The sequence below is a fragment of the Phalacrocorax carbo genome, chromosome 2 (assembly GCF_963921805.1).
Source record: "Phalacrocorax carbo chromosome 2, bPhaCar2.1, whole genome shotgun sequence".
NCBI lineage: Eukaryota > Metazoa > Chordata > Aves > Suliformes > Phalacrocoracidae > Phalacrocorax > Phalacrocorax carbo.
Window position 1 is genome coordinate 36611176 of NC_087514.1, and position 12105 is coordinate 36623280.

Consider the following 12105-nt stretch of genomic DNA (forward strand, 5'->3'; position numbering starts at 1 on the left):
TCTTTGTATGTGTCTTAAAAATACAAGGTGACATGAACGTTTAAAGTACACTGCTTCGTATCTAAATTTTTTTCTGTTAGAAGCTGTAAAAATCATTACAGTAGGTGGTCAGTGATGTGTGTGGAGCTGCAAAATGAGTTTAGCACTAGAAAAGATCAAGTTGGGAGAAGCTGTTAATTTTTTATTAAGTGGCTTCAGGATGTTGATTAATAGCAGGCTGCGTCTCATATAGGTAACTCCTCTGTAATCCATGTTGAATATGTCACTAAAACTAGTTGCATCTTGCTTTCAGGTCTATGGAAATGCAGGATCTAGCCAGCCCACATAGCCGACTAAGTGGTAGTAGTGAATCCCCCAGTGGTCCAAAACTTGATAACTCTCATATAAATAATAATTCCATGACACCCAATGGCACAGAAGGTGAGCTACCACTTTTTTAGTGTTTCATAGTTTCTTTTTTCTCCTTGTTGCATTAGTGTTCTTGCAGTCTCCAAGCCAAACACAGACACTGTTTTACTATTTTAGGTGTTGCGGGTTTATGTAATATGGTGTAAAGAGCGGATGTTCAATATTTATCGGTAGTTACTATTATCAAGTTTCAGCAATAGCTTTCATTCCAGGTTTATGTTCCTTTCATGGAGTTTGAATGGTCTGAGCAGGTAGCATGTGCAGAACTTTAAAAAAAAAGATCCAAACACCCTCAAAAGGTAGTTTAGTGATGAGAAAAAAGGTGGTGTTTACAGTTGTCTTACTACAAAAGGCAATCTTTCTATCTTTTTCACTATTCCAGTATTTCTTTATGTTCTCACTTTTTGCAGGCTCCTAAGGCTGTGAAAGTTTTGTCAAGTAGGCTAATAAAACTGAGTGTTGAAATTTCCTCAGGCTAGCTTGCGGCTCTGATGAAGTGGCCAAAATTCAAACAGGTGTAGTAATTCAATGGGGTAAATTGATACCTATTTTTCAAGAAGCAGTCAGCCAGTTGATAAGTTATGTTTGTTCTCAGTAGAATACTAACGACGGAACAAGCTAACAATTTTGCCAGTAAGGACATATAATGAAATACAGAAGGGTTTATACAATAAGCAGTGAAAAATACTCTTTCGTGTAACATTTCTATGGCAGTAGTAGAAAAGGTCGTATATGTCATTTGGCTAGCTATGTGGACAGAGATTTTAATACATTACTGGAAAATATTATCTGAAGATGTGTGATTCTACTTTTCAGTATAAATGTATAGCTAAACAACTGTTGTGGCATAGATATGCCTTTTTTTCCCCTAAGAACTGGGTCATATTAGTGCTGTCAGACTGTTTAGGATTATGGACATGCATTGCATTCTTCCAGGAAAGGCACATGTCAGTCAAACAGATGTCGTCCCCCTCAATTCCCCAAACATCTCTGTTATTCATTCTAATTGGAGTCCTCTGTAGTGGGGAGGGTTTATGGGTTATCAGATTAACAGGCGTTTGTGCCAGAGTTGTGTATAATTTACTTTTTGCTATTGCTTTAAAAGTATTGCTGCAATCAAATTTTAAGCCATATGAGGAAAAAAAAAGTAGCTTTTTAAAGAATGAATTAATTGTTTATCATGTTATTTTAGTTTGAGCAGAAAAATTTTTCATCTCCACAGATGACTCTTCTTCCTTTTTAATGCCCAAGTACATTATTATATTTTTATATAATATTATCAGGTATATACCAGTTATTGGTATAGGATAAAATTGCTCAGTCCTTTCAAATTATAATTCCTCTTGCTCATGAAAGCCTTTGCTGTGAACTTCACCAGCTTTTGTACCTCCATGTAACTTCAAGGTTCTTTAGTAGCACAAAGATAGGGAGTGTTCCTTGAAACACTGAAAGACACTCACCATCTGGCTTGACTTCTTTCCTAAGCAGTTGTATGCAGGCATACGCTCTGAAAAATGGGCTGCTTAATATTACTTTGTGAAGAAGTTAGCTATATATTGTATCTATTCATGCACTGGCCTCAGGTAGCAAATAATTTTGGAAATAATATCCCAACTTCTAGTAGGTATCAGTTTATCGAAGAAAGTAAATTGAATCACAGTAACTTATTTATCTGAAATTAGAATTTCAAAGTTCAGGCTTATTCATTTTGGGTGAACGCTGCCCAGAAAGCTATAATTTGCAATACACGTTTACCTTCTGAGACAAAGCCAAACGGTTTTCTTTTGTTTGCAATTTTCCCTCAGGTGACATGACCCTCCTCAGCACTGCAGACTGGTTGCTAAGCCCTAGCACACAGACCCCCGCAGGTTTGGGTGGCTGCCGTGGGCGCCGCAGGCGTGGGCACTCAGCATGCATTTTCAGATGTTGTCCAGAAAGCGCCCCGAGAAATAGCTTGTGCTTGGCGATTCTGGTCTAAACTTTCTAAACTGAAAATTCCTGTCTCTGATTGCTCTTAAGTGACAAATAAGGAAAAGTTCATGAAATAAACATAATTGAATAATTTATTTCTGAATTAGATGTGTTCCAAGAGACACAATCTGCGAGCGAAGCAGATACCTAAGAATCTGAAGGTGGAGTTTTTGCTTTTAATCTGTTTTATCTTGAGAAAATGTTTGGTTTGGGTTCCTTGAGCTGCCAAACAGGCTTAAGGAAAAACTAGAGTGAATGAAGCAAAGGTTTCTTATTTTTTTAATGAAAGGTGAAATAAAATTTTTTTTTCCTGAGATTCTTGAAGCAGAATCCTGCTGAGACACAAGTGGCAGATTATAAGGATACAGTCGTATCTTAAAATGCTGCAGTGTGGTTTGCTTGCTTGTTGCATGTGGAGTGGAGATGTGGGTTGCTGAAGCTTCACATGTTAAATATAATATGTGAAGCCAATGTCTAATCTACTACGCGCCCGTTCTCACTAACATGAAAAAGCCCTCCTTTTCTGGCATCAGGGACCTTCATGTGAATGAGAAGCAGGGCCTCCAGGTATTCGCATGTCATAAATATCTTGTAAAGATATGTTAAATTTGATTTTACTATGGGTGTGATTTAGGCAAGTTTCCATACCCCAAGTGCAGGATATGTTCACTAGATGAGGGGGAGGAGAAGAAAGAAGAAGGAGGAGAAAATAAAAAAAAAACCCTGTCCCAAAGTGAAATGGCCCCGTTTCAAACAAATGTTCATTAATTCCTCTAAGGCATATTTTCAGACTTGTCTCTTATTGATGTTGTTCTACAAGAGGATGTGGTTGGAAGACAGCTCACTGTTATTAGCTAATATTTTTAGCTTCACACTTAGTGGTATATTTTCAAAGCACTGAATAGGGATTTAGCTGTGTGATTGAGTCTGGGTTTCATCTCTGCGTGCGGCTTTGATACAATAACTCTTTGTGTGCTTATTTCACTTTGGTAGGGCAAAATTACTGTAGTGCAGAACTGACCAGGTCGTGCTGGCTGATGGCTGCAGCTGAAGAAATTCAGGGGGTTTTGGATGACTGCTGTTTATTTCCTTCTAACTAAACATTTTTGAACAAGTCAGGTTTACTACTTCTTGTCTCAGATAGCAATTCCTCTACAGATTCTTTTAGAGCATAGTGATTTCTGTAGAACAAACGCTATTTTTTTAAAGTTTGTTGCAGATCATGAGACAGTCTTCATACCTCTGGATGTATGTGTGGTGAGGGGAAAAGTAGTATTTCCTTAACATCTTGATTTAAAAAAAAATCATAGCTAATAAGAAGTAATTACTTTGCTGGTGTTTGGGTTTTTTCTTTCTCTTCTCTGGGAAAGGCAGCATGGACTTCAAACCATTGATGGGGAAGTAACAAGGAAATTATAGACCCTGACTAGTCCGAAATTTCCCAGGATCAAATGCAGAGGAGTAACACTAAAATATCTGGCTAAAGACACTCAGAAAAGTCAGTTCTGGCACGCCAAGATGGAGCTGATGATATAAATACTGCAGTATTTCAGTTTTCCGTGATCTCTTTAAGTGTTTTTCCACAAAATGCCCTCTGTTGTAGGGAACAGCAGACACTGGACACCATTAAAAATTTGGCCCTGTGTGACTTGCCTAAGAAAATCTATTTAAAAAAATAAAAAAAGAGAGAATTGAAGAAGGGCTCAAAATGTTCATAGTCATGCCTTATCTCTAATCTTCCTTTGTCAGCAAATTGCTATGGTGGGTTGAAACTGAAGGAGTTAAAGAAACAATAACAACAGAAGCTAATAAAATTGCCATTCATTAAGTTTTATCAGACAGCTAGTGGCTATTCCAACAACAGTGCCCACTTTGGTAGATACACTTCAGAGGGGAAAGGCTGCGAGTAATCAATAAATTTGAAAGGAGTAGCAAAGCTGTTTTCTATAGGAGACAACTGCATCCAGTTTCTGCCAACAGTGATCTTTACTTTTACCTAAAAAACATAAATCAGTTCTGATGGTTTCCATAGAGTGAGAAACAGAAGCCTGTGGCCCATCATGATAATGTTTTTATGCAACTGGAATGGAAAAGAATAGATGAAGACTGGGAGAAGGAGCTGTGCTTTTCCAGGCAGCTATACTTCATTCATATTGGGAGCAAGGAGCTGCTTCTGCCCTCGTTTTTGAGTGTTCAGAAGGAAGAAGAGACGGCGTTTTCATATCAAGCAGGAGGGGAAAATGGATAACAAATTGAAGATCAGATTTTCAAAGATACATAGGAGGGGAGGCTTCAAAGGGAGTTGGACATCAAAATTCCTTTGGAAAAAAAAGGGTTCTCACTCTTTAAGTACCTGCTGCAACATGAGAATGAGATCCCACACAAAGGCATTCAAAGCTCCCCACTACGTGACTATCTAATGGGTGGCCATTAGAAAGGTTGTTTTAAGTCTGGTGAACATAAATCCATCTTCAGGGTTTCAAAAGACAGTGCTGTGTGGTACGTTTGCTGTCGAGTAGCAATATCATAGAATGGAGGAAAATTGTTTTCATTATTTTCTGAAGCAATGGTGGAGTAAGATGTTGAAATCCATAGAGAGTATGAGCTGGTTGTTCTTATGGCACATGATGTAGACTTCTGTAAGTAAATGATATGTTGCGTATTCGTTGTAATTCTAACAATGCTTTATAGCACTCGAAATAGTCTTTCAGTATTGCAATCAAGCCTGTGCATTGGTAGTGAATAATTTTTAATTTTGTGTAAGTTATTAATAATTTTTAATAGTTAATAATTTTGCATGCTTTGAGGTGCAATGTTGTGGTAGGTGATGGCAGTCAGACAAAGTGATCCTCCTTTGGGAGATGTTTGGGTTCTGGTATCTTTTAATTGCTCATTTTTGGAGTTTCTGCCAATTACGTATGCTGAAGTTTCTAGACTTGTGTTTGTGATGATGAGCTTGATAGTATGAAACTTGTAATTGATGCAGGGATACCTCCATATTTAGACATCTTGAAATAATAGCCTGGTAAAGGTGAATCTAATCTTCGCATTCCAGTAGGGTGTTAGTATCAAGAACTGCTGATGCCAGCTTCTTCACTCAGCCCCAGAAGACTGCAAGAGGACAGTTGTGTGGCCAGAGGCAAAGACTGCAGTGGTCCCAGGCCCCAGGCTGGTAAAAGCAACCTGGGGGTCAGTAGGGGCTAGTAATCTGGTCTTCAACCTGCTGCCACTTCTGGAGGATAAAAAACAGATATTCATCACTCTGCCCGTTTATGTGAAGGCAAGGGGCTGACTTGGATTATCTTTTCTTCCCTGCTCTTCACCTTTTTCTTCTTGCTGTATTACATTGGCTTCCTTCCAGACTCTTTGTCTTATCTGTGCTTTTATCCTCCTGCTTCCCTAAGAGTCCTTCCGTCTGTTCTGAGCACTTGTAGCATAATGCTCTATTATTCCTCCTTCATAGGTTTTTGGCCAGTGAAATAACTTGTCTACTCCTCTGTTGGCTCAGTCCAGCAACTCCTGTTGCAAGGTCTTGAGGAGGAGACTAGCTAATAAATATTTATGTATTTATTATCTTTTCTGTATGTATGTGCATCTGTTTGTGAAAGCTTCACCGTTTTGTTTTCCCCCATAACATTTTCCTGAAAGAAAGCACCTTGTTTAAGTGAAAAGTCAGTAGCAATACTGGTTCCCACAGACACTTGAGGGAAAGAAAATACTCCGAATGACAAAGGATTTTAAATAAAAACCCAAACAACCAATTGAACATTTTGGAAGCACCGTTATTTTAATATCATTTATTTTTGCAAGCCTCTCGTAAACATTTTTGCAGCATATGCTGTGCCAGACTGTGGATGGAGCGTGGTGGTGTGAGAGCACCCTCTGAGCATGCCTGAGGGTCCCAGAGCCCCACTGGCACAGTGGCTTTGCACAGGCTGCAGGATGTCAAGAACCTGTGAAAATATTCACTACTTCACTGAAAACTAACTGCAACACATTGCGCTAGGTGTTGCAAGCCTCTCCAGTGGGACCAGCCTGTTACGCACCACCTGCAGGTGTGCAATCGCTGATTGCACAGCGTAACATAGGAATATCATACGCCTGGCCAGTAACACAGAACAGAAGGAAATTCAGCCCTTGCTGTTGGTGTGCACCAGCAGAAACTCCAGGGAACAGGAGTAACACATCTAAATCTCGTCTGAGATCACACCTTAATAGACAGTAGGGTGAGATCTGAAGAGCCTTAGCAAATTCAGAGGCTTGTGATCCTTCAGATGGTTTAGCACTTTCATTTGCTTCTTGCAGTCTTCTGAGGGGTTTTGCTTATCGTGGGTAGACAAAAAAAGCAAGAAACTTGGTTAAACTTCAGGGTTAGCTGTGTCATCTCACCCCTGGTCGGTGAGTGAAGTACTTGTGCCGCCTGGTTTGATGAGACAAGCTGGGGAGTTTTCTGCTCCTGCTGGGTGGAGGGGAATGCAAGCTGGTGTTATCTATCTCTGTCCAGGTGAATTTGCCTTCAAGTCTGGCAGTCCTGGAGTTCAGACCCTGGCCAGAAGTCAAGGATATTATTTCCCATTTATGAAAGGCCCCACCTGCTTTGTCATTTTGCTTCTATCTTCATGTCTCTGTCTTGTACGACTAAATGGCAGGGCAGTCTTGACTTCTCCATGATGCTCTCCACTCACTTGAAGCCCTCCGTGCTCCCAGACGGTAGCTGAAGACAACCTTTTTTTTTTTTTCTCATTAATGCCTGGGGCTGTGATGCTGTGTGGTCGTTCTGTCTGGCTTTGGTTAAAGTGTATGGATATTTTACACAGACATGGTGCAAACTGTTACACATGTGTAGGGGAGCTGCCATGGTCAGATTCCCAATTGAGGATTTAAGAAGGGAAAAAAAAAATAGGCCATAACACCTCTAAAAAGATTGTTCCTGCATATATGCTGCCTGTTTGGACAGGAGAGATACTATTATTCAGTATAAATTGACAAGTGACTGTGAAGGGGTAAGAACGTTAGCTTGGCTCAGATATTCTCATCTAACTGCAGTGAACGAGACTACTTTAACCCATGACACTAGTTCTCAGACAAATATCTGGGTTAAATCCTGATTAGAAGCTACAAATACTATCAAAAGTTGTCTCCAATTAGATGTTTTTGAATTTTCTTTCTGATTTTGCACTGTAGCAGTGATGCCATTTCTTTGTGAATTTAAAGTTTTTACCGCTAGATGAGCAGGTTACAAAGACATTAAGGCTCTTTCAGTGTAATGCATAGCATAAGAAGATGATGAGGGTCGTGGGGGAGCCGTGCATGCAGTGAAGGCTAGGTGTCAGTTGCAGCCAGAATACAGCAGAAGTTTTGAAACCACCTCACATCAGAGGAGGGGAGAGCAGGAAACAGTCTGGACTTGAACTAGAATGTGCTGCTTTGAGCAGGGACTTTCTTTGAAAACTGAACTTAAATTTAGGTTGGAAATTACCTTGTAGTAATTATCTTCTGGTAATTTCCCGACAAATGAGATTCAGGAAGAGTCCTCTGCTTTGAGAAGCAAGAGCAAGTAAGTTTATCAGGCTTCATGGTTAGGAGCTGATGATTTGATAGTGTGTGATAAAATGAGAGAATTATGTCCTGGATCGGAATTAGTATATCTGAGTAACTTGTTTATAATTAACCTGTAATCCTTAGTAACCTGTTTATAATGGCAAGATTTTCCACTACAAAACAGTTGAGAGTTTGAATAAAATAATGGAAAATATAATCAGCTTAGAGATTCAAGGTAGATTTTTTTTTTTCCCCTGTTGTTACATAATTTTCTTTGAGCTTTCAGGTGAGCTTTGGACTTCTAGTGGGTACAGAAAGAGGATGGTATCAAGGAAAATAGTGTATGAATAGTAATAGATACAGAAAATACTTACGATATATTGGGGCAGAGTCTGTCATTAAAATTTGCATCAACATAGTGTTTAGCTGCTAACATTATTTGAAGATGTCACCTTGAGATAGAACAAAACAGGGCTAGAGACTGTATTTACATGTGTGTCTACAAACTAACAGCCTCGCTTACTTTGCTGGGACTCTTTGTGCCCTGTGAGCATTGAGAGCTGTCAGTCAGGGATTACTTCATTTTGCCCACTTGCAATACAAATACTGTAACATTATAGTATTAATTCAGTCTTAAAACTGCAAAATTAGAACTTATTTAATAACTCAGCCATGTTTACAATATTTCTATGCTGGGTTGATGTATATGGCGCAGCTGTTAACAAAGACTAGTTCAGTAGAGCAAGCCTTATATGTATTTTAGACAACAAAAGTAATTTTAAAAAGGTATTTAAAAACTTTACTTTCTGCATGCTTGAAGGTACAGTCGCTATGATGCATTCATATGACTTTTGTGTTAGCAATGGCCAAATATTAGGTCCCTAAATCCATATTTAAAACAACTATCATCTCATTCCTCATAGTCCTCTTTGCTGCTATATATGCCAGTGGCTGTGTGACAAGCTGTGAACTCAGACAGTTGTTACATGGCCAATGAACCACGTGAACGTGTGGGTTCTGGTCTGAAGTTCTCTCTCTCTGTGGAGTTCAGAAACTGCCGTGTAGTCATTATTAACCACCTTTTGTAATACGGCTGACAAAACAGGGCACATTGCATTTGCTATCTCCGAGTGTCCTAAGAAAAAATATCTTGACAATTGATAGAACGGTAGATGAACAGTGATGCTATCTCAGAATATTTGTGCTTTTTTTCTCACAGCCAGCATGTGTGTTATTATCTGCAGCTCCTATTTTTTCTATTATTCTGTTGTTTTCTTATACAGTTTCTTTTTAAATCTTGTTTTTAGAATCTCATAAATGACTAGAAAAGAAAAATAAGGATGAAAAATGTCTCTCTGTTGACGTAGCTTCTTAAGTTCCTTGGTATATAAATCAAATCTGTATCAGTAATTCTAAATGTTGAATTTTTGCGGCAGATTAGGAATACATTAGATTTCTTCTTTAATTTCTTGTTCATAATCTGGTTTATTACATGAGTGATTTTGCTGTCACTAAACCTTGGTAGCATATTGCTAAATCAGAGTCTGTTTCTATAATGCAGTTCTGATAATTCTGCACCTCTGTAAAGGTCTGTTTTGATAAAGGAACAGCAGAAATGGGAACTCTCCTGTTTTGTTTTCTGTGGTCTCTGCCACGACTGAGGACACTGTTGGAAGTTACTGGCAAGCCTGCAACACATTCTGTGTAAATGTGGCAATATTCCCACTGATTGCCCAGTGTCATCCTGTGAAAGCTTAGGACACGTTGCAGAAATGTTAATTGTCATGGAAAATGTGGAGGGCTGAAATCCAGAGCATGCTGAAGGAGCACGCGGCAGGGCCAGATCCAAAGCCTTGCTTCCTCGGACAGCTCCATACATCTCATGATAGACATGGATTACTGACACGCTACTGTGATAGAGTGGCAGACTTGTAACCTTAGGAAACCCCTTCTTTCCCCATGATTCTAGGGGGAAATACGCTCTGTTGCAGGTCACTTTTTGTCCTGGGCAAATGAGAGACCTTCCTTGGCAGTGAGAAGCCATGTGGTGAATATTTCCAACTGGTGAAACCATCGCTGTTTCTTCTCAGTTGATTTCTTTTTATAGCAAACTTTCATCCTCTTGAAATATTTTTAGGCTCAGGTAGAAGGAAATACTCCATCATTTTCTGGCATTTTGATTAAAATGCTTGGGGAATGGAGGGCTTTTCAGTTCCTATCCATCTGTATTAAATTCCCAACTAGCTGCGGCAGAAGGTCCATTAAGGTCATGGTTGTTCCTAAAGACAGCATGATAGGGCTTATTTATTATCACCCTACTAATGGCTATTTCACATCAGGTATAATGTGAACAGCCTTTCTCATCCCGTTTTTTCATATATTCAGGAAATACAACAGCTGAGAGAGGAGACATAAGGAACAGTTTTAATGAAAAATTTGTGAGAATCTCAGACAGCAACTAGAATTCCTTTCCATGAAGGAGGCACTGCAGTGTATTTCATATAAGTTTTCCTGTATCTTCAAAAGTCATATGTTTAGTAAAGAGCATTCAGTTATAAATGTAGTTGCATTGAAGTATTTTTCATGAGTCTTAGAGAAAGAAATTCCATTTTGATGAGGTTTTTTCCAAAAATAGTATCTTTAACAAAGATCTGAGATCCAGATAGGTGGCAAACAGTGCATGTGAAGTAGGCTTTTAAACCAATGGCATGAGAGGCATTTACTTCCACTTGGAAAGAAATTATCCTAAAAATCTTTATCGAGAATAAATGATGCTAAAAGTCTTGACACTGTGTGAGGTGGCTCAGTGTAGTCCTTGGGCTGCCGGTCTGTGGTGATCCAAACAATTATATTTTATTTTATAAGGAATATATATGAATTGTTTTTCCAGTAGAGATGAGGGGAAGAGTTTGGAGAAAGCATATACTGAAATCTCCCAACCTTTACCCCAAGTTAGGCTGATTTGTCTCATCATCTTCCCTTTTCCTCCCCGACAGCTGTCAGCTATAGAGAAAAGCATCTTTCACTGTTATTTCCGAAAGTATAATTGCATTATGGAAATAAGGTTCAGAAGACATGCAAATATTGGGGAACGCTGGAGCAATCTGTGAAGGAAATATTAGTCTGACTGTAAAATGTAGCTGTGATAAACTTTTAAGAAAAAGCAGAAGATAATGTAGATGCTTATAATTCTCGGTAGGTTCTGGAAAATTACTTGGGATAGACACTTTGCAACAAATGTTTTGTTGCATATGTGTGTTAGACTTTCAATACTTAGTTATGAGATGGATGTTGGATATGTTATATGCTGTGTTTTTAAGAAATATGTTTATATTAGAGTCGTAGTTCAGATCATGAGTGCACTCCTGAAGTGAACTTCTTGGCCACCCCTTCTTTCCACATGTTAATTCACCGTGTAAAGCCTTTCAAATAAGGTGCTCTGCAAGAGTGCAGCTCATCTTCTCCAGCTGCTGATGGGTGCTCCCTCCTTGGGACAAGACTAAACCTTACACAAATAACGCCTCTCAACATGCCTAAACTGTGGATACTGGACCCCCTGCACCAACCATTTCACTCCTTGAAACTTTTCTTACTGGGCTGCATTGCTTGTTAATGCAGACATAGCAGAATTTTGTGTGGAGCTAGCATTGATCTCCTGAGTTAGCGTGTGCACACAACACATCCTGCATGAGAATCAAAAGAAAACAGCGGGCAATTAGTAAAATCCTGAGAGATTTCAAGCAAATCCCTTGGATGAGGTCAGGTGAAGGAAATAGCGAGGCACGTGGAAATAAGAACTTGGATAGGCAAGGAAAGGAAAGGTCCTTTGTCCAAAGGGGAAAGTGCCTCTCTGTCACCCTTTGCAAACCTGGCACCAAAAGGGTTTCTGCTAGTGATGGTTGCAATTCCTGAACGCGTATGTATAGACGAACATACATGCAGACATGCGCACCTATGTCAAGGTGACACTAAGGCTTTACATGTCAAATGGGGTTCAGTTTGCCTTGGTTTTCTTGGATTCACTTTCTGCAGCGTTACTAACTGCCTCGCTGAAAGGTCAGGTATGCACCAGCGCTGGTGCGTGGGAAGCGGCGACTGTGTGTGTCAACAAGAGCGAAAGCGGTGGGATGCTGATAGTAAGATCAGCTCTGTTGTTTTCTGAAACACCATCCTCAGTTGCTTTTG

General features: G+C 39.4%; 1 protein-coding gene across 3 annotated transcripts in view; it reads left to right on the forward strand.

Moving 5' to 3' along the window:
- Nucleotides 1-295: 295 nt before the first annotated feature.
- Nucleotides 296-12105, forward strand: part of EYA1 (EYA transcriptional coactivator and phosphatase 1) — an 82146-nt gene continuing 70336 nt past the window's right edge. For all 3 annotated transcript variants that reach the window (XM_064442558.1, XM_064442559.1, XM_064442560.1), the window contains exon 1: nt 296-420. In XM_064442558.1, coding sequence (XP_064298628.1) covers nt 297-420 — 124 coding nt within the window. In that variant the 5' untranslated portion in view covers nt 296. The remainder of the gene's footprint in view (nt 421-12105) is intronic.